At 34.1% G+C, this 22,373-nt stretch overlaps 2 protein-coding genes across 3 annotated transcripts; one reads left to right on the top strand and one right to left on the bottom strand.

Annotated features, from left to right (window-relative positions):
- Positions 1-6,982: 6,982 nt before the first annotated feature.
- On the top strand, positions 6,983-8,360 carry LOC114189871 (photosystem I reaction center subunit IV A, chloroplastic-like). The gene is made up of 3 exons (XM_028078592.1): positions 6,983-7,279; positions 7,860-7,925; positions 8,036-8,360. The coding sequence occupies exons 1-3, from the start codon at positions 7,058-7,060 to the stop codon at positions 8,138-8,140; spliced, it is 393 nt and encodes a 130-aa protein (XP_027934393.1). The 5' UTR covers positions 6,983-7,057; the 3' UTR covers positions 8,141-8,360.
- Positions 8,361-8,982: 622 nt separating this feature from the next.
- On the bottom strand, positions 8,983-11,639 carry LOC114190437 (protein LOW PSII ACCUMULATION 1, chloroplastic). Of its 2 annotated transcripts, none has more exons than XM_028079322.1 (4): positions 11,297-11,639; positions 9,681-10,238; positions 9,494-9,544; positions 8,983-9,282 (listed from the first exon to the last, which is right to left on the bottom strand). In XM_028079322.1, exons 1-4 carry the CDS (start codon positions 11,524-11,526, stop codon positions 9,141-9,143), a joined length of 981 nt encoding a protein of 326 aa, XP_027935123.1. In that variant the 5' UTR covers positions 11,527-11,639; the 3' UTR covers positions 8,983-9,140. The 2 variants fall into 2 exon arrangements, with proteins under 2 accessions (XP_027935123.1, XP_027935122.1); XM_028079321.1 differs by having other exon boundaries at positions 9,675-10,238.
- Between the last annotated feature and the right edge of the window lie 10,734 nt (positions 11,640-22,373).

The following is a 22,373-nucleotide window of genomic DNA, read 5'->3' on the forward strand; positions in this document are numbered from 1 at the left end:
TATTTTTATATACTAATGAAAACATAGGAATTGTGTGTTAACTTTTTATTAAGAGAAAGATGTTATATTTGGGAAAAATAAAATTGGCACTTTGATTATCTATAGTATTTATATATTAATAGATACGATGTGTTATTATGAAACTAATTGTATATATTACAAAATAGATGTGTTATAAGCAAACTAATTATACTCTATCACAGATCTAAGAGAAGTCGAATAATAGGGTATAGTATATCTTAACACTTTTCTCTAGCGTTAAGAGTTAATAGATCAGATGGAGTGAAGTCTAACTGTTTTATATAAGAAAATTAATTATAAGTTGATTGGATGAGAAAAATGAAAAGCAAATGGAAAATTGATTGTTTACTACACTCAACATCTTCCAAAACACTCATAATAATATTTATAACCAATTTATAGATTTTCTATACTTTATCTATTTAATATTTATCTCTACTAAAATCTTGGGTCTTACATTTTCTCTAATAATAAACATTTTCGTTTTTAAAAATTCACTTATCATGAAAAATATATATGGGTCAGACTTTCTCAACTCACTTTCTAGTTCTTTGGTAAGATCATCGGCCTTTAGAGTCCACAACACTTTAATCATATTGAATTCTCTATCTCTAAATTGTTCTCATAAACTTCTACCATCTCTAATATGACATAATACAATAGATCTTCCATTATCCAAATCTTATTAAGTTGATAAATGTGTTTTAGATCTTCAACATATTTTCTTAACTTAGATGAAAACCAGGAAAATTGGCAAGACCAGAGGGTAAAACAACCTCATATGTCACTTGACATATGTAACATCTTTAATTTTAAATAATTAAATTACTTATTTAATTTATCTTACTTAAAATATGAAAGTTAAAAAAGTTCTTTAACTCTTACTACTAAATTCATATTTTCAAAGTTGTAGATGTATTAAAATTTTCATGTTTATCCAATGAAAGTAAGTTAAGAAAATAAGTAAGTTAAACTTTAAAAAGTAGTATAAATAGAATTTTCAAAATGGGCTACCTAGTGTGACCTGGTCCGTCCCATTATGGGTTGACCACTTAGTGAGTCAATCTAATCCTGACTCACTTATTAGTGAGCCCAAAATATTCAAACCCAACCTAACTGAGCTCACCACATATTGGTAGATTAAACGGGTTGACTTGCTTAATTAAAAAAAATTACAAGTTTTTTTCTTCAATCTAACAATTCTTTAATATGTAACTAAATTTCAAAAAGTCCAACCTATTTTAAAAATTTGTTTTATCTCATTTTAGAAATAAATTAATTATTCATCTAAAAAACTAAATCATAATTCTAAATAAATTTAGATTATACCTTACTACCTTAGGAAAACAAAATGACTAATGAGAGACAAAGGTAGAAAGGGAATGGAGTGTCATGGGCTTGGCCTCTCTTCCCCAAATTTCAAAAGAAAAAAGTTTGCTTGTGCTTTTGAATGGACTATTAAGTTAAGAGTAGGATGGAGCTTTTTTTATTTTTTATGTCCGAGTTGGCTCACCAACCCGGCTCACCATAGGTTCAATCCGGGTGAGTCAGGTTTTTAGTGGGCTAGGTCCATTTTTAAACCATACTAAAATTTGCAAAAAAATTTAACTCAATCCTACTCGAACCCGTGGTGGGTTAGGTTGGTTCATAGGTTGTAACTCATTTTGACAACTCTAAATATAATGAAGTAAAGTAGAAATAACATTTAAGAAGTTTGAAAACAAATTATCACACAAATACCATCCACATAACTTTGTAATAACTTTAAGAATTTTCTAGAAATTTATTAGCATACTTTTCTAAATAATTAGTAAATTTATAATAATAATTCAAAAAATACTTTTAAAACTAAGATTTTGTGAAAGACCAAAATTTAAAAATTATTTTTTGACGAAAATACAATAAATTCCGAAAAAAATTAAAAATTAAAAATTAAAAAATATTTAAAAAATAATTAAAATAATAGTAAAACAATAATATCTTTAATAGAAATGATAAGTAAGAACTCGTATGATTTGCACCAAGCTTCTCTTTACAACGTCGATCTCGAGTAATTGCTTCATTGATTGATATTCAAATGTCTCTCTTCACTGAATTCTCTTTCTCTAAGCCAATGGTCTGCCTTAAGGAAAGATGACAAGTTTATGGCACATAAACAGGTGAATGTCAGATATATTTGTTGGGTTTCATGCAAAGAGATCAATAGTTTTTATCTAGATTTTGTTTATCTCTCTTTTAGTAAATGACTTTTCGTCCAGACCTCCCGTATGCATTGATTTGCTTGAGAGCCAATTTATATGTTTATCAAGGTGGTGCGATTTTTTCAAACTCAGCTTAAGGCTTGAAGTCAACCTTATAATTCAATTGAATGTTATTGTGTCCATCTAAAGTGTGATCTAGAGAGTTCAATGCTTCCATCTAAGTTGCACCATTAGTAGAAGATGCCCTTAATGAATCAAGGGTGACTTTGAGACTCTAAACATAGCATTCACATGATGATTTTGGGTTAACTTTATTGTAATGATAGTTCTATTTTCAGCAAAAATTTCAACATTATATGTGTTGTGGATACAATGGCTTCGAGTTGGTTGAGTGTTCTTCATCCAATAAGAAAATTGAACAAAGTGTCAACCTCCACTAAGATATAATGGACTTTGAGCATCCAATGCGCTTCGCTCATGCCAAATGTTGTAACCATATCAACATAACTTCTAGTGAGAACTTTTTTGCGGTGAATCCTAGTAGTAAATCTAGGTATGATTTGATGATAGATAGGAATGTAGAGCTTTAAGAATATTGACCAATATAATATGTCAATCAAGCTTCCTTGGTTAATAAAGACCTTTCTTACTCGCCAATTGGCTATTTTTGGTAGTCACAAAAGAATGAATAATTTGTGCAAGATCATTGAGGCAAAAGTCTTCATCTACAAACGAGATTGATGGGAAAAAGTGGCATGTCTGATGCTATAAAGATATTTTTTTTTCTCACAGAACTCGAATTGCCTCCTCTAAAAAAAAGTATAAATTGTTCCTATGACTTTACTAGGGTTTAGGTTACTATCACATGACACATATTTTTATACACATTTATAGATTTATTGTACAATAAATGCACTTTCATTATATTTTATTTTAAGTTTATAACTTATTTCTTTTCAATAATAATAAATTTCATTGTACATATTTGCTTTAATTTTGTATTTTAGTTCATATGTCATTTTCTCATTATTTTGGTCATATTTTTTTTTCTTTAGATATTTATTTTGTCTAATTCTAGTTGTATAGGATTTTAAATTTCTAAGACTTCAAAAATGGACATAGGGTTTGTTGGATTTTAAGTTATCTCCTATTTTCTATGATTTTTTTTAATGCTAAGACATATTTGTAAAAAAAATTTAAAGAAAGGCATATAAATTAGATTTTGTTTGTATTAGTTTAAACTTTTGTAATTGCACTTATGGACCTAATTAGAACCTACATTTTAGGCCCATGTTTGCTTTAGAATTTAGACCATTTAGCCTAGATGTGTTTTATAGTCATACAATAAAATCATTTACTAAATTTCATAGTTTTAGGTATTTTCTCTTCATCTTCTTTTTTATCTTTTGTCTCTTCCTCTATGAATTTCTATTGATTTTATTTTTCTCCTAATCCATGGTGAACCAACAACCAAGGATCAATTCACATAATCAAAATCAAACAAGTCAAATTGAGTTTTACACTGATAGTTTATCGCTCTAAGTTATTTCTTCTCTTGTCTAATACCAGTTTTGCTCTTCATGATTGAAAATTGTGTTTCTAATTTTAGTATCAAATTAGGAATCAATTAAATCTTGATTTAATGATTAAATATGAATTCAATGATACTTTGATTTGATTCGTATAATCAATTTAATTGATTAACTAAATCAGTTAATTATTCAAACTTGGATTTATATCTTTAGAGAACTATGATAAGAGAAATGTTTGATTCTTGGATTGATCTATTTTCTCTACTCTTGTTCATCATGTTGTGTCCAGCCTTCCTGGTGAATTTCTCTTTCAAGATCTTGAAACAACCACAAAATTCTCCACCATCACCATTCCACATCCTCTCATCCTCGAAATCATCTGACTTTCCCTTTATGTACAAAATGTCCTAGGGCGCCAAACTTGAAAATATTTTCTATTAAGTCACGTACTTTATAGGCAAAGTCCTACTAGGAGTCCATGCATCAACATAGTTGGATGGAGGTTCAAAATGCTGAGTGGAATGATTTTTCAAAGTGACCCATGTACTACCTGAGTGGTTCAGCCTCCCATTGTATGACATTGTGGAGGGAAGACGAGTTTGCAATTATGAGTTTGCTAATCCATCACATTTCTCGGTAGTAGGCCACTTTCATTTTTGAGGAAATGGTTCATTCATAATGTTTAGGGTAAAAGGATGAAAACCATTGATATTTTATTCCATTGATTCCTTCAATGGGGTGTTGGAATAACCTTAAGAGCTTGTTGTTGATCACATGCCTGCTACTCCCTTCGTGATACACGAGTCATGAGTCTGATTTGGCTTTTGGTGCTTAATATTTGTTTTGTCTATGAATCAAATTTGGTTGTTAATGTAAAGTTGTTGTGTCTAAACCTTCGCTTCCCACTTTTAGGCATTGTGAATTAGTTGTCCCCTTTTCTTGGCAAGTTGTTTTTTCATCGAGGTGCGACATAACTCACTTACATACTTAGTGTGTTGGGTTTCATCCTACAAACTTTGCCCAAATCTATGTGTTTCAATGTTGTGTGAGTATCGCTAGTTTCTTATGGAGAAATTTTAACTCGACTTGATGTTGCATGAGCTTCATTTTCTTATTAAACTTGGCCTAGATTTCCTCCTTCATGCCAACTATCATATTTTGGAGGTTCTTCATACTTTTTCAAGATGACTCTCTTTGTGTGCTTTTAGTGCAATGACGATTAAAGAAGTCCATCTCTAGATTTGACAAGAAAGAATAACAATTATGCTCTTGATTGTAAGACTTGTAGCTTAGGAAGAGGTAACAATTATGTTCTTACTAGAAAGGAGTGTTGTTATTTCGGGGTGAAAAGTATAAGTTCCTTAGGAGGTGAGCTTTGGGATGAGTTCACCAAGCTTTTAAAAAAGACCAAGGAGAGATCTATATAAAGAAGATCTTCTGGTGCCCCAAATTTCTTTGGACCTAATTGGTTTCCTACTAGTCTAAAAATCAAACTCTGGTTGTAAGTTTTAGTGTTGAAGTCAAATATAAAAGTATAGCTATTACTGCCTATGAAATTCTATGGTTACAATCACTTCTCAAGAAACTCCACATAGAAGTAATTTTTTGTGATGATAAAAGAATTGTTGCTCTAAATTATAATTAAGTCTTGCATTCTTGAAAAATCATATGGAGCTTCATATTTTTATTCGAGAGAAAGTCCTTAATCCCTCCTTGTTATCCACAAATCCTTATTGATCAAGTTGTTGATATTCTCACCAAACTCCTCTCTCAAACTCAATTTTGCTTTTTGTGTGACAAACTCAATGTTATTGATTATTTTTAAGGGTTAAATATGTTTCTAGTCCTTCAATTTTTAGTCAAAATTGGAATTAGTCCCTCTTGGAAACCTTGAACCAATTTAGTCTTCCAACTATGTAAATGCGTGGATTTAGTCTTTTTAACAAAATTTTAATAAGTTTATATGATGCTTCAAACACATTTCACTATAATATTTTAGTTTTTTTACATTGTTTGACATATGTTCGCTACAATGTTAGTTGAGAAACGTGTTTGAAATGTCAAAAAAACTTTAAAAAAATTAGTTTAAAGAACTAAATTCACGCATTTTTAAAGATAAGAGACTAAATTGGTTCAAGGTTTCTAAGAAGGACTAATTCCAATTTTCAATGAAAGACAAAAAATATATTTAACTCTATTTTTAATAGTCTTGAGTTTGAGGGGAACTATTAGGGTTTTTTTTTTTTGTTTTTTTTTTATTTGATTATGTTTTGTATACGTGTTGTCTTTCTGTTAGATTTTTTTATGTAATTTTGTTGGAAAAGAATGATGCATGCTATATACATAATACTTTAGCTAGTGCTACGTAACTATAATATATATATATATATATATATATATATATATATATATATATATATATATATATATATATAAAATTTACTAATGAAATATCAAAATATTTTTTAAAGTATATTTTGTTTGGTACTCAATATTAAACAAATGTTTAACTTATATTAAATTCTTATCTATTTAATGTATAAATAAATGCTGATAAAAAATAGCAATTTAAGATGAAAATTGCGAACTATTATTGTGTTACATATATGTATATATGTTTATATATATTTATATAATGATCCTATAGTATAGAATAAGTATTTTGTAAGTATGATATATATATATATATATATATATATATATATATATATATATATATATATATATATATATATATATATATATATATATATATAATATGTATTTTTTTCTTAATTATGTTTTCTTTAAAATGAACGAGTTTTAATTATTTTTTCTTATAAAATTTGTAATTATTATTTTTAATTAAAGTTGACTTGTAACAAGGAAGAACACTATCTTTTAGTTGTTACTTTATTCGCAAAAACATGTTTATGGATTCGTATGAAACTGAACTCAAACCTTTCAAATAAAATGCTGGTTTCCAGAACTTGGAAAAAAAATGTGATAAAAAAAAAACATTATAAATGTAATATTTGTTTTGGAATGCCCATTTGGCATTTTCAGGCTTGGTTGCGTTGAAGAGTGAGTAGGGAAGCCACACAGCGAGTTGTTGACTCGGAGATTTTGTTTTGGATGAGTTGTAATAACATTATCCAATGGAATGGGATATGGTTGACAAGTGGCAGAATCCCAGTGGTGGAGACGATTGATGCACATTTCTGGGGATCAGATAATTCGCCAAACTAAACATTCATCTTCATTCAAAACTTGAGATCACCAAAAGTATAGAGACAACCTAAGTTACACAAAACACAGAAGAAGATGGCATCAGCAGCATCTGGGTTTGTGTTGTCTTTTAATGTTGCAGCTGCCACCACAAACTCATCCCCTTCAAGGGTCATGTTCCCCTCAAAGAACAGTGCTTCTAGGCTTGTTGTAAGGGCTTCAGATGAGGCTGCACCCGCACCTGCAACCGCCACTCCCCCTCCTGAAGCTGAAGCAAAGCCAAAGCCACCACCTATTGGCCCCAAGAGAGGTGCTAAGGTCAGTTACCTGCTATTCCTCATCTTTTGCTAACTCACTTTCAACCTTTGAACATCACCCTTACTTCTTCATTTTTCTCAATATACCCTACCATCCCTCTACAATTGGATTCATAACACTGAAAAATGTTTCTTATTTCGCCAATATCTATGAACTCGTTGTATTTCCATTTTCTTTCTTGCTAGCAGAGATTTATATAGTGATTTTGGATTTTCTGAAACTATACAGACTAGTCTGTGTTATCTGGTTCAACTCTAAGCTACCCTTAGTGTAGTATCGATGTAGTTTCTTGTTGAAAATACATATGCTGATAAAAAAAAAAGGAGGAACATGGTAGCATCATATTCTTGAGCATATGAAATGAGATCTTCACAATTCTATAATTTTCAATAAATTTTCTGTTGGGAGTAAGTTGTAGCATTTATCTTGAAACTATGTAGGAACAAGGACACCGATGAATCTTGCTAGTTGTATTCATTGGAGACTATGTGATTAATTAAATAGTTTTAAAGTTAAAATTTGTGTCGACCAAGTTGTGAAGCAAGAGGGTTAGTTTATAATTTTTGTTTGCAATGAACAGGTGAAGATTCTTAGGAAGGAATCGTATTGGTACAAAGGAACTGGATCAGTTGTTGCTGTTGATCAGGTTATAACTCCTAAACTCACTCCAAGACAGTGATTCCCTCTCAAATTTGTAGCATTACATGCATTATGCAAACCCAATTGATATTTGATTGGTTTGTGCTTGTTGTGCAGGACCCCAAGACTCGCTACCCTGTTGTGGTTCGATTCAACAAAGTGAACTATGCCAATGTATCAACAAACAACTATGCTTTGGATGAGATCGTGGAAGTTGAATGAGTCCAATTTAATTGTAATTTTGATGCCTGTCTTGTTATCGCTGTTGCTAGTCTAAGGTTTTATCATGTCACAAAACAAAAAAATCTGTATCATATTCTCTCTCATATCTACCCCTTGATCTCTATTCTCTGTGAACAACATTCTATGTGGAGCTGCTCATAATCTTCCACTACCCAGATTCTTATTTTATTGAAATCAGCAATTAGTTTTGTTGGAGCCATCGCTTTATAGCCACATTACAACTACTAAAATTGGCTTCAAAATGAAAGTGAATTACTTACTACTATCCATGCACGTGCTCGAGTTTGATCTGACTATAACCAACTTAATTTGATTTTTCTGACTTTTTTTTTGTCACGTCTTAAAGTAAAGTAGAAAACACCAGGTTTTGCAGCTCATGGGGAGGTTGAAAGAAAAGATGAGAGAATAAATAGAGTGAATGAAATATTTGCAGGGAAGATCAAATAAGTTCACATGTGAACGTACACCAAGGCAGTTCTTTTTAACTACAATTAACCTGACTGTGCTGTGTTTTTCTAGTGCTTTCAACCTAAATGCTTACCAGTTTATGCCTTTTGGTATGAAAAATAAACTCAGAAAACACCTTGTAAAGAGTTTGAGGCTGATAGATAGAGTATATAGGAATGCAATATTGTTGTCAAAATACTAAAAAATCGATCACAACACGTATATAGACTGTAATACCAAATACTACAATACAACTAACAACTTCTCATTGTATTCTGTCATCTCAGAATTAACCACCTCCAAACAAAACTCAGTTATAAAGTCTCAATCATATTTAGCGTGTAATAATAAGATCAATTTAAAAAGAATACATCAAAAACCAAATCATAAAAGTTTAATAGAATGTCCACTATAGGGAAACAAAACCAGGAAAAGGAAATGAAGAACAAGAGGGGTGCACTATTTTGTTTTGTGGGGAGGGGGAAATGAGAGATGAACCTTCAAAAGTAGAAAAACAAAAACACTAGTCCTTTTAAAGAACTCTACCATCCATGCCATCTAGTAGACCAGTCCACATTCCCTTCACTGATGGTAGTTGTGCAACCAAAGCATTCCAAGGAGGATAACCAACACCACTACCACGAACACGACCATCCATGCGTAGAGATAGATACCTGTACAATGCAACAAAATGCTTAAGATCTCCTGCAATGTTCACTCTAACACATCCATCACAAAATAAAGATGGCTTTTAATTAGAGTATCTAAACCATATAAAATGACTGCACAATTTCACCTCAAAACTATAACCTCATGAATGTGAAACTTTTCATTTTAAAGGGAAAGATGTCAATGATCTTTTGCTCTAACATGGATAGTACTTACACCGGAGAATCAGAAGGTACACCAGCTAACTTCTTTTGCTCATCTAACCACCTATTGACAAATACAGGAACAGTTTTTAGAAAAGCAGACAAAGCAAATTGAATAGCATTTTCATTTTTCATTCTTGAAAAAGTAATAGGAAAGAAAGATGTTAAGCTTTTTATGATCCTCATAGCCATACTCAGACCACTCATTGATGTAAACTGGAGCCAGTTGCCATAGTCTCTTCCTTCTTGTGGCAAGTTCCCCAGTCTCCTCAAACTCAAAAGCAGGTGAATTTCCATCTGTTACTAAGGGCACAACAAGCACACCTCTGTCCAAAAGGCTTTCAGTGAAAGGTTCACTGCGCTTAAAAGACTCAGTTACAAAGGATGCAGGGCCAGCACATATGACAAGACGAGCAATCCCTCTCAAGGAACTCATAGGAATGATCTTCTTCTCATCCACACGGAGCTTAAGGTTTGATAAGCTTTCCTCTCTTGAGAGGCGCGCCACCTGTGCATTCTTTGCCTTGTTCTCTCTGAAGTACAAGAAAGCAAATAAAGACGCTGCTGCAATGTCAATGGCAAGGCCCTTCAGAATTTCAGGGACTTCAGTTGCTCTTGATGAGTTAGCAAGTGCTCCAATTAGTTGTGTGATTGCTATGAATGCCCCCAGAGAACCACTTGCAACAAAAGCAATATAAAAGAACATCCTAACAGACCGAAAAGGTGAGAGAACCTCGCTCCTTATCTTGGCTGTAGAGCTGAAGAACAAATATGATTAATGATTGATTGATGAAGCATCACTGGCTAATACAACCTGATGAAAGAAGCATCGCATAAAGAGGAAAAACCATAAGAAAAGAAGAAAATTGAGTGAACTCTGCATTCATTTGAGAGGTTTGCCAAAACAAAATAACCATGCAAAATTGCTGACAGAAAGATCTTGAATAGCATGTCTCGTGACAAATCTAAGACGTTTTTCACATTTTGTAAGAAGCTAATTGTTCCAACCTCAAGTGACCTCAATAATCTCGGGAAACAGTGATTGACATTCATCTTAACGGACTTGAGATCAGAACACTAATAATATAACTTCTACATTCCATCATGATTTCTTGTTTCTCAACAAGTTTCTAAGCATACTATTATAAACACTTTCTTCAAGTAATGTTCCTTATAAACACTCCATATAAAAGCCTAAAATATGTTTATAAATATGTTTATAAGGCAAAGATAATTCCAAGGTAAACTATATCTGTGTGATCCTAATGTTGCTTTTTCAAGCTTCACTACCAGAAATTCCAAGCATACATGAATAGGTGAAACTGTGAACTTATTTGTAACCACTAAATTCCATTATTGGCATTACTTCTCATGATCCATTCGTCCACACACACAAACACACACATATATATCTATAGAAGAAAATGAATTATGTTTAAAAAATATTTTGTATGATCATGCCTTGCAAATATACACATCCTGATTACAATTAAATTACCAGAACAATCAATATACCTTAATGTAACTAGTCACTGCTTCTCAATAACACGTTTTGCAATTGCAACATTATTTTATCTGTTTATCTCTATGTATCACATCAATTATCTTGCCACACACTTCCTTTCTATTCTTCTAAACTCTCTCTTTTGTTCCATATATATAGAAAAAAATATATAAATACAATTTCTATTATGAGCCATAGACCATTTGAAAATTGGAATTTCTGTTTTTAACAAAATTTTAACATTTGATTCTCTATGGGTAGCTTGGTCCATATGATGTAAAAGAAGTGAGAGAAAGAGGAAAAAAAGGGTACCTAATATCTGATGAAGGGGATGGTTTATTGGCAGCTGAACAAACAACAGTGGCAAAGGAAGAAGAAACCCTTTGGTCTGAGAAAGACAGAGTGTGTCCATAGCCAAGACTTCGGCCACAGAACACAAAATTGGTACGATGATTGGTGATGAGGTTGTTTAGGGGTTGTGTGGTGAGAGTGAGAGACATAGTGTTGGAGTTAGGAGTCACTGAACCGAACGTTATAGCCATTGTTCGGTTCGTAACTTAGTGAAAAAAAGATTTGATTGAGTTTGCCATGAGAAGTTTCATTGCAGCTGAACCAGCTCATCTTCTTATTTGGTTGATTCTGGTATTGCCACGCTTACCCCAACACCCAACCCATAATTATTACTATTTTGGAAACAATAAAACAACAATGTAAAAGGAAATTGCTTTTTTAAGATTAAAAATATCATTATCCTTAAAAATATGTTTAAGAATAACATGGCAGTTTTTTTAATTTTGTTTATATTTTTTAATTTGTATTTTACTTTTTTTTTTTACAAAATTTAACCTTTACATGATTTCTTTTATGGTGTTGTTACTTTTAAATATTAAATATTAACATTTATACTAATATTTAATAAAATTGTATACACCATTTTTTATCATAATTTAATTTATGTTATAATAAAGTTTTAATAACCGTTTTTCTAATTGGTTATAATATATGATTCATGAATACTTTTTTTTAATATGGTTGTGTGTATCGGAGATCACATGTATGGAATACGTCCATACATTTATTTTGAAAATAATATGATACAATATGCATATTTAAAAATATACAATAAATCTTAAAGACATGGTAAATTTATGATTTTTTTGTGTGAATAGAAATTAAAATACAATGTATAAAGTTGTCAACATAAAAAATTATAAATTATTGTCATTTAAAGTACTATTGCTTTATAAATTTGATACTTCATTGTTAAGTATTGGTAAAATATCCTAAAGTATCATATACATATATGTGTCGAATACGAATACGTGATCTAAATTGAAGTATCAGTGCATCACATATAATTGTTTTCTAATATTTAAATACGAAAAATTGATGATGATAAAAAAAAGGGTTAAATATGTTTTTGGTCCCTCAAGTTTTAGTGAAATTTGGAATTGGTCTCTTTTCGAAACTTTTGACCAATTTAGTCATTCGTATTTAGAAATGTATGAATTTAGTCCTTTTAACTAGATTTTGTTAAGTTTATATAACATTTCAAGCACATTCCATGATAGTATTTAAATTGTTGACATCGTTTAACCCATTTTCGCTTATAGGATGGTTTACTTGATATATGTGCTCTGTCCAACAGTCAAGCTTCATGCATTTGATGCAAACAAAAGAGTGTCCATAGTGAATGATCAAGGCTTTGGATTTGGGGAGCATCAAATGCATGAAGCTTGGCTACTAGACAAATAACATATATCAAGTAAAATAGCCCACCAAATCAAACATGATAGTGCTTACACGACTTTTGCTCGTAGTGGTTCCCTTTTCTATATTTACTTTTCACTTTTTGCTTTTTCTCTTGTACTTTTTCTTGCCTTTTCATGTACCCAATGTTGTGATTCTTTTTGTCTCTTTCTTTTCATGTTTTCCATTAGCAACACACCCTAATACTACACCAAATATGATTTTGAAAATATTTTTTGTAGCTCAAATGTTCAAGAAGCACAAAATAGAAGAAAAACTTATTAGAATCAAAATAGGGCATGAAACTCAAACATAAAGGAAACTTAACTCTAAGAATTTGTCAATGATCTAATGACAAATATGAACTCAAATATGTAAAGAAAAAGCACACAAAAGGTGATATATGGTGCAATTTTGAAAACAAATAAGAACACATATTTTTGAATGCTCACATAGCTGTTGGGTGTATCATCAACTACTTTCATTTACCCTTGTACCTGTTTGGCATCGTGGTGTGCCTTTTATGTTTGAACTTCCTTGGATACTTGTAAGGAGTAGGGTTTAAACTCCGGGTCTACTTTTCTTTTATTAATCAGTGTGATGCTTCCTTTAATTATATTTATTAATTAAATGGGTTGTTACATTAATGGTATCAGAGCAGTTCGTCCTTAGGATGACCTGAGGTTGTGGGTTTGTCATGCCTCGCGGGCGTAAGTAGTCATGTCTAGTCAAGTTTGTCAGTGAAACCAAAAGTTTTGAGAATAGAAAACGCCATGATAAAGTAATAAGGGTGCTAACTCATGACTAGATCGAAGGTTGTTTTCCTTTCCTAATTCTAATGGTTTGGGAGAGAAGGGTGACAAACAAGAGGGTTGGTTGTCTATAAGTGATAAAGTGTTGCTTTGTAGGATCTAGTTTGTCTTGCTGCGCCTTTGTGCTTTGTGTACAGTGTCTACGGAGATAAGAGAATGCAGATTCAATGTCAACTTGGTATGCTCACCTTTATAAGCGTTGAATGGAGTCTCTAAGACGATGTCTTGCCTCAGAGATAGAAAGTCGATGTACGATGTATACAATTGAGCAAGGAAAGCTAAGTTTTGGGTTGATAAACCGGAGAAGATGCTAGAGTTCACGAAATAACGTTTGGTCAGAGGGAGCTTTAAGGATAGGCTCTCAGAAACCGATACTACAAGTCTTCTAAAAGGAGTCGAATCCAAAGATTAAGAACACTGAAAGGTATCAGTGCATACAAGTGCCACATCGTTTGAGAAAAATCAACCTGATTATACATCCCGACAATGTTGAAATTCAGAGTCATGCAAATGCATACAGTGTTAGGAGAAGTGTCATTGAATATAGTCATATGGTCACACACAGTGCTTCTTTGAGTGGTGGAAGAGAAACAAATGGCAAATTTTAGGCTGCAGAAAGTGGAGAGATCGCTTAGCAACGAAGCAAGCTAAGAAGGGAAGAGACTGTGAAGTGCAAAAAGATGGCAAACCTCTAGTGAGAGGGTGAGATGGATAAGAGGTCCATACCAGAATTAACAGTCAGCAGGTGGAGAGGGGTCTTTTAACCTTTGTTGGTGGAATGTTTCAAGGAAAAAGTGATGTGATCCCAATAAGACTTATAGCTTGGGCAATACCTAGGCCCAAATCATGCACAAGGCCCAATCCATGGCCCACATGCATCTCAAGCTCAAGCCCATTAAGAGGCCCAATAACAAGAGGCATGTTCAAAAAGATCCAATTGGGCTTCATTCAAGATGGCCCAAACCCACATGGGCTTCTCACACTCTTCACATTGGCCAAAGAAGATATGAAGATTTGAAGAGGTATATCAAAGAGCAATAGAATAACAATAAGATTGGCCCATTGTTTAGGCCTTGCTTTCTAGAATAATAAGTCAAACAATGAGTAGTTCAATTGATAAAATTGGGCTTGACTAAGCCCAATAGGAGATTTGGCCATGAGCTATCAAAAGAGCCAAGGTGGACTAAGTGGAAGTCAACACTTCTTCCTACACCTTACGGATCCAAAGCATCCAAGGGTTAGGAATGCTTCCTCCTTTTTCAAGGCATCATCCAATGGCCAAGATCAAGCCTCCTTCTCCAAGCTTGATCTAAGGGCCAAGATCAAGGCCCACTCCATCTAATGGCTCTCCTTTCTCATGTTTAAATGGCTTCATATAAAAGCCAAAATTTCACTCATTTGTAGACACTCTTGAAATTTTATGCAATAGATGCAACTTGAGTTGAGAGCACTCCTCCCTCTATTGCCTTTGAGAGTCACCACTTTCTAGAGATTTACTCTCTCTACCTCTAGCCACCTTCCTTAGGCTAGCATAGATTAGGAAATCATATCACCTCTTTCACCTTCCATTGCTTGCAAGTGCCTTCCAACTTGCCTTCATTCCTTCATCTATTTTCGCTGCACATGGAGCTCTTCATGCACCTTTGGAGCTCTACCAAAAAGTAGTTTCCATGAGCAAGACATTTGACCTTGGGTATAAAGTGGAAGGTTCCATGCACCAGAAGGAAGGACACACCTTTAAAGGTTATTCTCGTATGGAAGGACATCCCAACTGATGTCGGAGCACAATGATGGAGGGAGTGAAAAGAAATTTTTTGAGTAGTTGATATGGTGTCTACGATGGTTGATGCTAAAGTAGTTAGCACGAATAAATCTCATCCATAGATGCACCTTACGAAGTGATGCTTGGACTAAGAGCCGATTTTCTTGGGATTGTGTGCTCCTTGATGCCGCCAGTATGGTAAAGGAGTCATGGTTGCCTTTAAGAAGGGGCTGAGGTTGAGACGATGGTTTTGCTACAATTGCGACCAAATGGAGACTCGCTCGGGTGTGTGGTGCCTTTATGGTGAACAAAGTATTTAAATTCAAAGCCAAATTGAATTGTTTTCTTTACAAGGTTGGGACATAATCTCAAGAGTGAATTGGTTGTTTTCTTAATCTCATTCTTAGGAGATGTGATCTCCAACGAAGTAGTATCCTTTGATTTGAAGAGATATGTCAGTAATGGTGTAATAAGTGTGGATCAAGCTGAAAGGTGAGGACAGGGTGTCATGTGAATCAGAGTTATACGATAAAGGCAAGCAAAAAACAGACGCAAGGAATCTCAATGGTAAAAGAGTTATAGATTTGTTTTGAAGTAAATATTAGAATTTTCGCTTTGGAGTGGTGAAGCCCCCTTTTGCTTTAGGGTCTGAAGTCGAACTTGTGCTGATAGTTTCTAATTGGAGGCTTTATGCTAGGATTGTGGAGTAAGAGAAACAAGTGAAAGAGTTGTTGGAGACATAATGGTATAAACTCAGTATAATCACCAGGATGACTGCAAGTTTGGTGAATCTTTGAAAAGAAGTCATGGTGTGTCAAGCCGTTCAAGAAAAGTATTGACTAAGGTTGGAGTGGCTAATAAGGAATATGGTTTTAAAATGATAGATACATTGTTGAGAAAATGGAACGCTAAGGCTATCCAAAGAGGAGTTTAAAGGGTTCAACAAGGTTTATAGGGATCTTGAGAAAGGTTTCTCAACGACGATTGCTTCCTTGTCATGGCGGACATGAAAGGATCATTATTTTGAGTAAATAAACGAGTGAGCTTGGGTAGGGATCAAAGTAGCACAGCGGGATGGTGGCAGATGATGCTTAGAAATGGTAAGAGATGCGCGAGAAGAACTATCTTATTCAAGACCTAGAGATTACTACGAAGACCAGTTCTTTAAAACCATCAAAGGTTTCGTTCTTGTGAGTATCGGGTGAAAGCGTGCAATGATCATTTAAAGTTGGAAGTGTAGGGTTGCACAGAGGAAGTTGAACCAAGGAAATGAGAGGTGGTTGAATTATGTTTTTAAAGTTAAGGTACCAACCTTAAAGTAAGGAAGTAAGGGTAGGTGTTTATTTCTAGAAGAGAATTCAAGATTCTGGGCTTGATAGGGTAAGGATTGGCAGAGAAGTAAGTGTCTAAGTCGGGAGGAGGAGATGTGAAGAGATTTCCTTGGTCTAGTTATTCAACTAGGATAAGTAAGTTTCTCAAAGAGGTTGGGAAAAAGCCAAATCGGGCAATTTTAGTTTGAGGTGTATCGTAGGGTTGCTTGGTGCAAAACAGACTAGAGATTTGGAGTTAATGGAAGTTATGGTACTGTGGTTTGGTGGAATGATGGTTACGAGTTAAGGGATAAAAAAATGAGGATAGGATGCCAAAATGATATGGCGATGGAATTAGTTGAGAGTTTTAAATTGGAAATGGAATAAATCGGTAGGGAACTTTGTTGCCTTGGATGAAGCCAACAAAGGAAGTAAGATGTTATGATTGTCGTTATGCGTAAAAGTGGTCAAGAGTGTTGATAGTGAGGCAGTCGGCCAGAACTCAAGAGTGATTAAGACAGTGGAGTGATGCTTAAAGGAGAGAACAACGTGATGTGAAGTGATAACTACATGCTTTAATTTAAGACTTGAAGTCATCTGAGACTTTGATAAAAACCTACAAGAGGTAGCAGAGAGCATATGGTAGATGAGTCGGTATATCAGATACAAGTTGGTTGGGCAGGTTCGAAGGAGCATCCTAGTTTTTAAGGTTACAGGTTGGAAGTTACTACGAGAGTAGTGACTAGACCAATCCACACGGTTGAACACATGTTGCTTAGCACAAAGGCAAACTTTCCAGTGACTATAGGCGTTTGAGTCGTTATATCAGTCATATCTGAGTGGCGGTTCTCAGAGGAAATAATGAGAACATAATTTCTTCCTACCTCATCGATGAATTTCCGAGGACGAAAATTTTTGTTATTGGGGAGAATGTAAGGCCCAATTTTTTCTGCCCTAATGTTTAAGGGTTGCCTTTAATCTAATGGGCCTAAGGGCTGGCCTAAAGAGGAAAACCAGACCCTAGTCTACCCTAACTCACACTTTCTACTCACTTTCAGAGAACCTTGAGTTGCAGCCGTCAACCCCTCTGCTAGGGTTTGTTTCCTCACCGTTGTCAAGTTCGTTTGAGCTCTTTCCTACTCAACGTAAGTTACCCTCCGTCTCGTACCATCCCTCTCTTGTCATGTTTTCGTATTTTTCCCAGTTAGGGTTCTGTAGGGAGCTCCTCTTATGTTTTGTTCCACTATTTTTCCAGTTCCCTAAACTGTTCTGGAGCTACTGTGTTCACTCTTGTGATGTCGAGGTCCCCTGCTAAACCCTTTCTAGGTAAGGGAAGCTAGAGACCCTTGTTTGAAAATTGATTCTTGCACATTTGTCGTTGTTTCTCATGATTATATGGCTATGGTACTAGTGTAAAACATTGGATGAATGTGTGTTGTTGTTGGGATGTGATTGTGTGGCTGTTGCAGGATGAACAGTGGCAAGACCCGAAGTTCTCGCCTAAGTGACCCAGCCTCGCCTAGGCGAGACTTGCAGGAACTGGTTCGAACTCGTGCTCGAGCTCTCGCTCAAGTGGAGAGCTTTTGTTTGAGCGAGACACGGTCTCGCTCAGGCGAGAGAGGCCCTCCTAAGTGAGGACGAGTGAAGGGTTTGAGGCACATTGTTGCAAGAGTAGCTTAGGCGAGGAACCTCGCTTTTGAGCGAGGGGTGCTCTTGCCCAGGCGAGTAGCGGCTCGCTTAAGCGAGAACCCGTGAGTCTCGCAGGGTTCCCTAACGACAGTCTCGCCTAAGCGAGACTCTGTGGCTTGAGCGAAATTGGCACGGGACTTCTCTATATAACTGTACCTTTCATGTTGTTGGGCCTTCATTGTATGTTTGGCTTATTATGCTTTACCTTGGGTATGAACTGTATGAATTGAGTGACCTTGTATGAATAAGATAGAGTTATGATTCATGAGTTTTAATATGAGGTGAGCATGATGTGTTGTATGAGGTGATTCATGGAATTAAAATGATGGGTTTGGTATGGGTTTGACATGAGACATGAGTGAAGGTGGATCAATGAATGTGGCATGGTGCTGGTAGGGAATACACTCCTATATTTGTTTGTGATTTATGAAGGATGAGTGGAATGGATCCAATATGAAATACAAGAGAGGATGGATTGTGAAGGTTGACATGATATATATATATATATATATATATATATATATATATATATATATATATATATATACCTATGCATGTTAAATAGTACTGGTTTGATTATGATTGGTTTGTGTCAGTGTGTAATTCCTTGGAGCCTCTAGGTGAGACTTTCAGGGTCGCGCTTCAGTGGTCGGGACGTAATTCCATGGCCCTATTAGTGGGTGTCCATGGTGGTGCCCCATCTATATGGTCTGGTATGGATTCAAGGTAAGGTTGCATCCTGACGCTCTAAGGAGTCAGTTAGTCTCACTTAGAGCGGACTAACTCCTGTGGTGAGAGTAGCAGGAGGCCTGAAACTCATTAAGGGATAATCTTGTGCGTGAGGGAATTGATTCATTGTAACACTTGTAACACATAGCTCGGGGGTGAGCAGAGGTATCCACCACAAGTGCAAGCATCCGCCGAATTCAACCAGATTATATGTATCCGGATGAGTCAAGTCGAGTCTTAGTGTATTGATTTGGAAGGTCATAACAGGCTTGGGTGATGTATGTATATTGGACTGCGAAAGTATATCTAATTGCATTGATGAAATCTTTATGGCTCTAGCTTACCCTTTTGTTTGTTTGATTGCTTTGTATGTTATTCTTCTACCTTTGCGATGATCATCAATTTATTAATGGGAGCAGATGCGAGAGGTACTCGTGGTCAACATAGGAGAGATGATTCCGCTGCATAGTCTACCCGGACTGAAGTTCTTTTATTTGGGCTTTCCTTTAGGGCCATGGCAGATGTTTTGTTTTAGCTTTTGGGTGTATCATCAACTATTGTCGTCTACCTTTGTACCTGTTTGGCATCGTGGTGTACCTTTTATGTTTGAACTTCCTTGGATACTTGTAAGGAGTAGGGTTTAAACTCTCAGACCGCTTTTCTTTTATTAATTAGTGTGATGCTTCCTTTAATTATGTTTATTAATTAAATGGGGTGTTACACTATTAACAATTATCGAATGGTATGTATTAATAAAATATATTAATTTTTAGTTTCTACGAATTTAAAAATAAATTTAAAAATATAGAATTGTATATTTTGTTTCATTTTTTAATTTATATTATTTCGGTGTTATTTTGAAATGTATAAAACTACTTTTAATACTTTTATAATGTATAAATCATTCTTTGAATATATTATTAATTTGTTAAAAAATTTAAATTGTTATGTGTGGGGTTAAATTAATAAATTATAATTGAATAAGTACTGTAATTCATTAATTATTATTAAATTTTTGAAAATTTAAAATTATTATGTATCTATATATAATGTATTAATTATATAGATAATAGATATAGATATAATTTTTTATTCAACTTTTTCTTTGAATGAATATTATCTCTTATATAAATAATAGATGTAGATAGATAGTTAAGTGGTAAATTTTTTATTTAAATTTTTCTTTGAATGAAATTATTATTGATGGTTGAAAAGTTTAAAATTAGTATATATATTATCTATTATCTATAATTGTAGTTAGGTGGTAATTCAACACTTATTTGGTTAATGTTATAATATTTATTTTAATTTCTATATTTACATTTTTCAAATTATGTTATTATTATTTGCTTGTCTTTTTATAAATATTTTTTATTTAAACTTTTAATATAAAAATCATGGTGTAGTGGTACTAAATTTTAATAGAAAAAACATGTCAAATTTATTGTTATTATTATTTTAACTGTGCTGTTTCCATTGTAAAGATAATATTTTTATTTAGATATTTGTATTTTTCAAATTATGTTATTATTATTTATTTTTATATATTTGTTATTTTAAATTTCAATATAAAAATCATAAATACATTATTTTTATATATTTATGTTATTATTGTAATTTTAAATTTTTATTTAAATTTTTATTATATTTTTAAATATATATATATATATATATATATGTATATATAGTATGAAAAAAATATTTATTCTTATATATAACTAAATATATATTATTTTGAATATTTAAAAATAATAAAAGTCATAAAATAGGAGATAAAATAAGTGGATGACATTGTCATGTCATGTTATTATGCAATCATGTGTCATGTTATGGTGTGTTTGAAATATATTTTAATTAATCTTTTAAATTGCTTTTTTTCGATGTTTACAAATTTTGTAAACCTTTCAATTATATATATATATATATATATATATATATATATATATATATATATATGTATATATGTGTATATATGTATATATATGTATATATATGTATATATATACATATATATACATATATACACATATATACATATATATATATATATATATATATATATATATATATATATATATATATATATATATATATTTTGTACTGTACGTTCTATCGGTCAATTGGCCAAATCTAATTTTTAGGCCCATCGGCTAAAGTTGAAAAACTAGTACATGTAAGGCTAGCGGTCGAACGGTCGAACGACCTCCTGAATAAATTGCAGAACCATCGGCGAATCGGCTCTGTCAACCAGCCATGTAGCATCGTTAAAGGACCATCGGTCGAACGGACCACGAATAAACTATAGGACCATCGGTCAAACGGTTAAACAAATAAGTCATAAGCCAACCATGTTCATGCCCATCGGTCCATCGATAACACCTGGTCGAGCGACATGGACCCGTGATGGCACATCGGTCGATCGGACAAGTACGTGTAGCACCTAACCATAACACGACAAACACTGAACAACCATCGGTTGATCAATCTCTTTAGACTTGTGTAATCCTTCGCATACGTCTGTCGGTCGGTCAGACGTACATGAATGGTTCACTTATTAAAACAGTATAACAAACCCAATCAAGCGGCCATCGGTCGCACGGTCAAACGATCAGTCAATCGAGTTAATTAACGTTAAACGAGTCAGTAATCTTGATTAAAGGATCATTGGGCCGTGATTAAGGAACCCTAATCACAGGCCCACACGGAAAACTATAAATAGGGCCCAAAGGTAGGTTGGTGAGGATCTTAATTTCGCATTTATTACAGCAGATATATTGATACACCGATCGGTCCTTAACTGACTTAAGCATCAGAGCCTTTTAGACAGGTACCCCGATCGTCGCCCCAGCCGATCGAGCTAAGGAGTGGATTTTACTGGAAGTTATTGTTGCAGTGGGAAGTAGAGCAAGCTTGAAGAGACTCTTTAGTAGGTTCTCGGTCCCTACACCCGAAACATTTTGGCGCCCACCGTGGGGCCGAACAGTCTTCTTTAAGAGAACACCCTTATGGTGACCACAAGGAACCGGAACAGCAACGTAGACGGAGGTAGAATGGCGGATGATCAAGCAGATACTAGGGAGATGATAAGGGCGATGCAGCAGAGGATGGATGAGATGCAGAGAAACTGTGAAGTGCAGATGCAGATCTTGCGGGAGGAGAACGACATCCTGAGGCGGAAGGAAGAAGGAATCCCATCGACGCCTACCGTACTCGACCCGCTCAGGTTAAGTCGGGTGCAGCAGCACCGAGATGCCGAACGGGTGGAAAGTCGCCCCCCACCAATAGGACACGAGCAATCACAGCCGGCTCGAGTCGAGAAGACTCAGGCTTCAAGGGGA

Source organism: Vigna unguiculata, chromosome 7, assembly GCF_004118075.2.
Source record: "Vigna unguiculata cultivar IT97K-499-35 chromosome 7, ASM411807v1, whole genome shotgun sequence".
NCBI classification, from domain to species: Eukaryota; Viridiplantae; Streptophyta; class Magnoliopsida; order Fabales; family Fabaceae; genus Vigna; species Vigna unguiculata.

Coding starts and splice junctions, on each gene's coding strand:
- LOC114189871 (XM_028078592.1), top strand. CDS start 7,058: ATGGCATCAGCAGCATCTGGGTTTGTGTTGTCTTTTAATGTTGCAGCT. Junction 7,280..7,859: donor GCCCCAAGAGAGGTGCTAAG/GTCAGTTACCTG, acceptor TGCAATGAACAG/GTGAAGATTCTTAGGAAGGA. Junction 7,926..8,035: donor CAGTTGTTGCTGTTGATCAG/GTTATAACTCCT, acceptor CTTGTTGTGCAG/GACCCCAAGACTCGCTACCC.
- LOC114190437 (XM_028079321.1), bottom strand. CDS start 11,526: ATGGCTATAACGTTCGGTTCAGTGACTCCTAACTCCAACACTATGTCT. Junction 9,545..9,674: donor TACATCAATGAGTGGTCTGA/GTATGGCTATGA, acceptor ATTTGTCAATAG/GTGGTTAGATGAGCAAAAGA. Junction 9,283..9,493: donor GTACCTTCTGATTCTCCGGT/GTAAGTACTATC, acceptor TGCATTGTACAG/GTATCTATCTCTACGCATGG.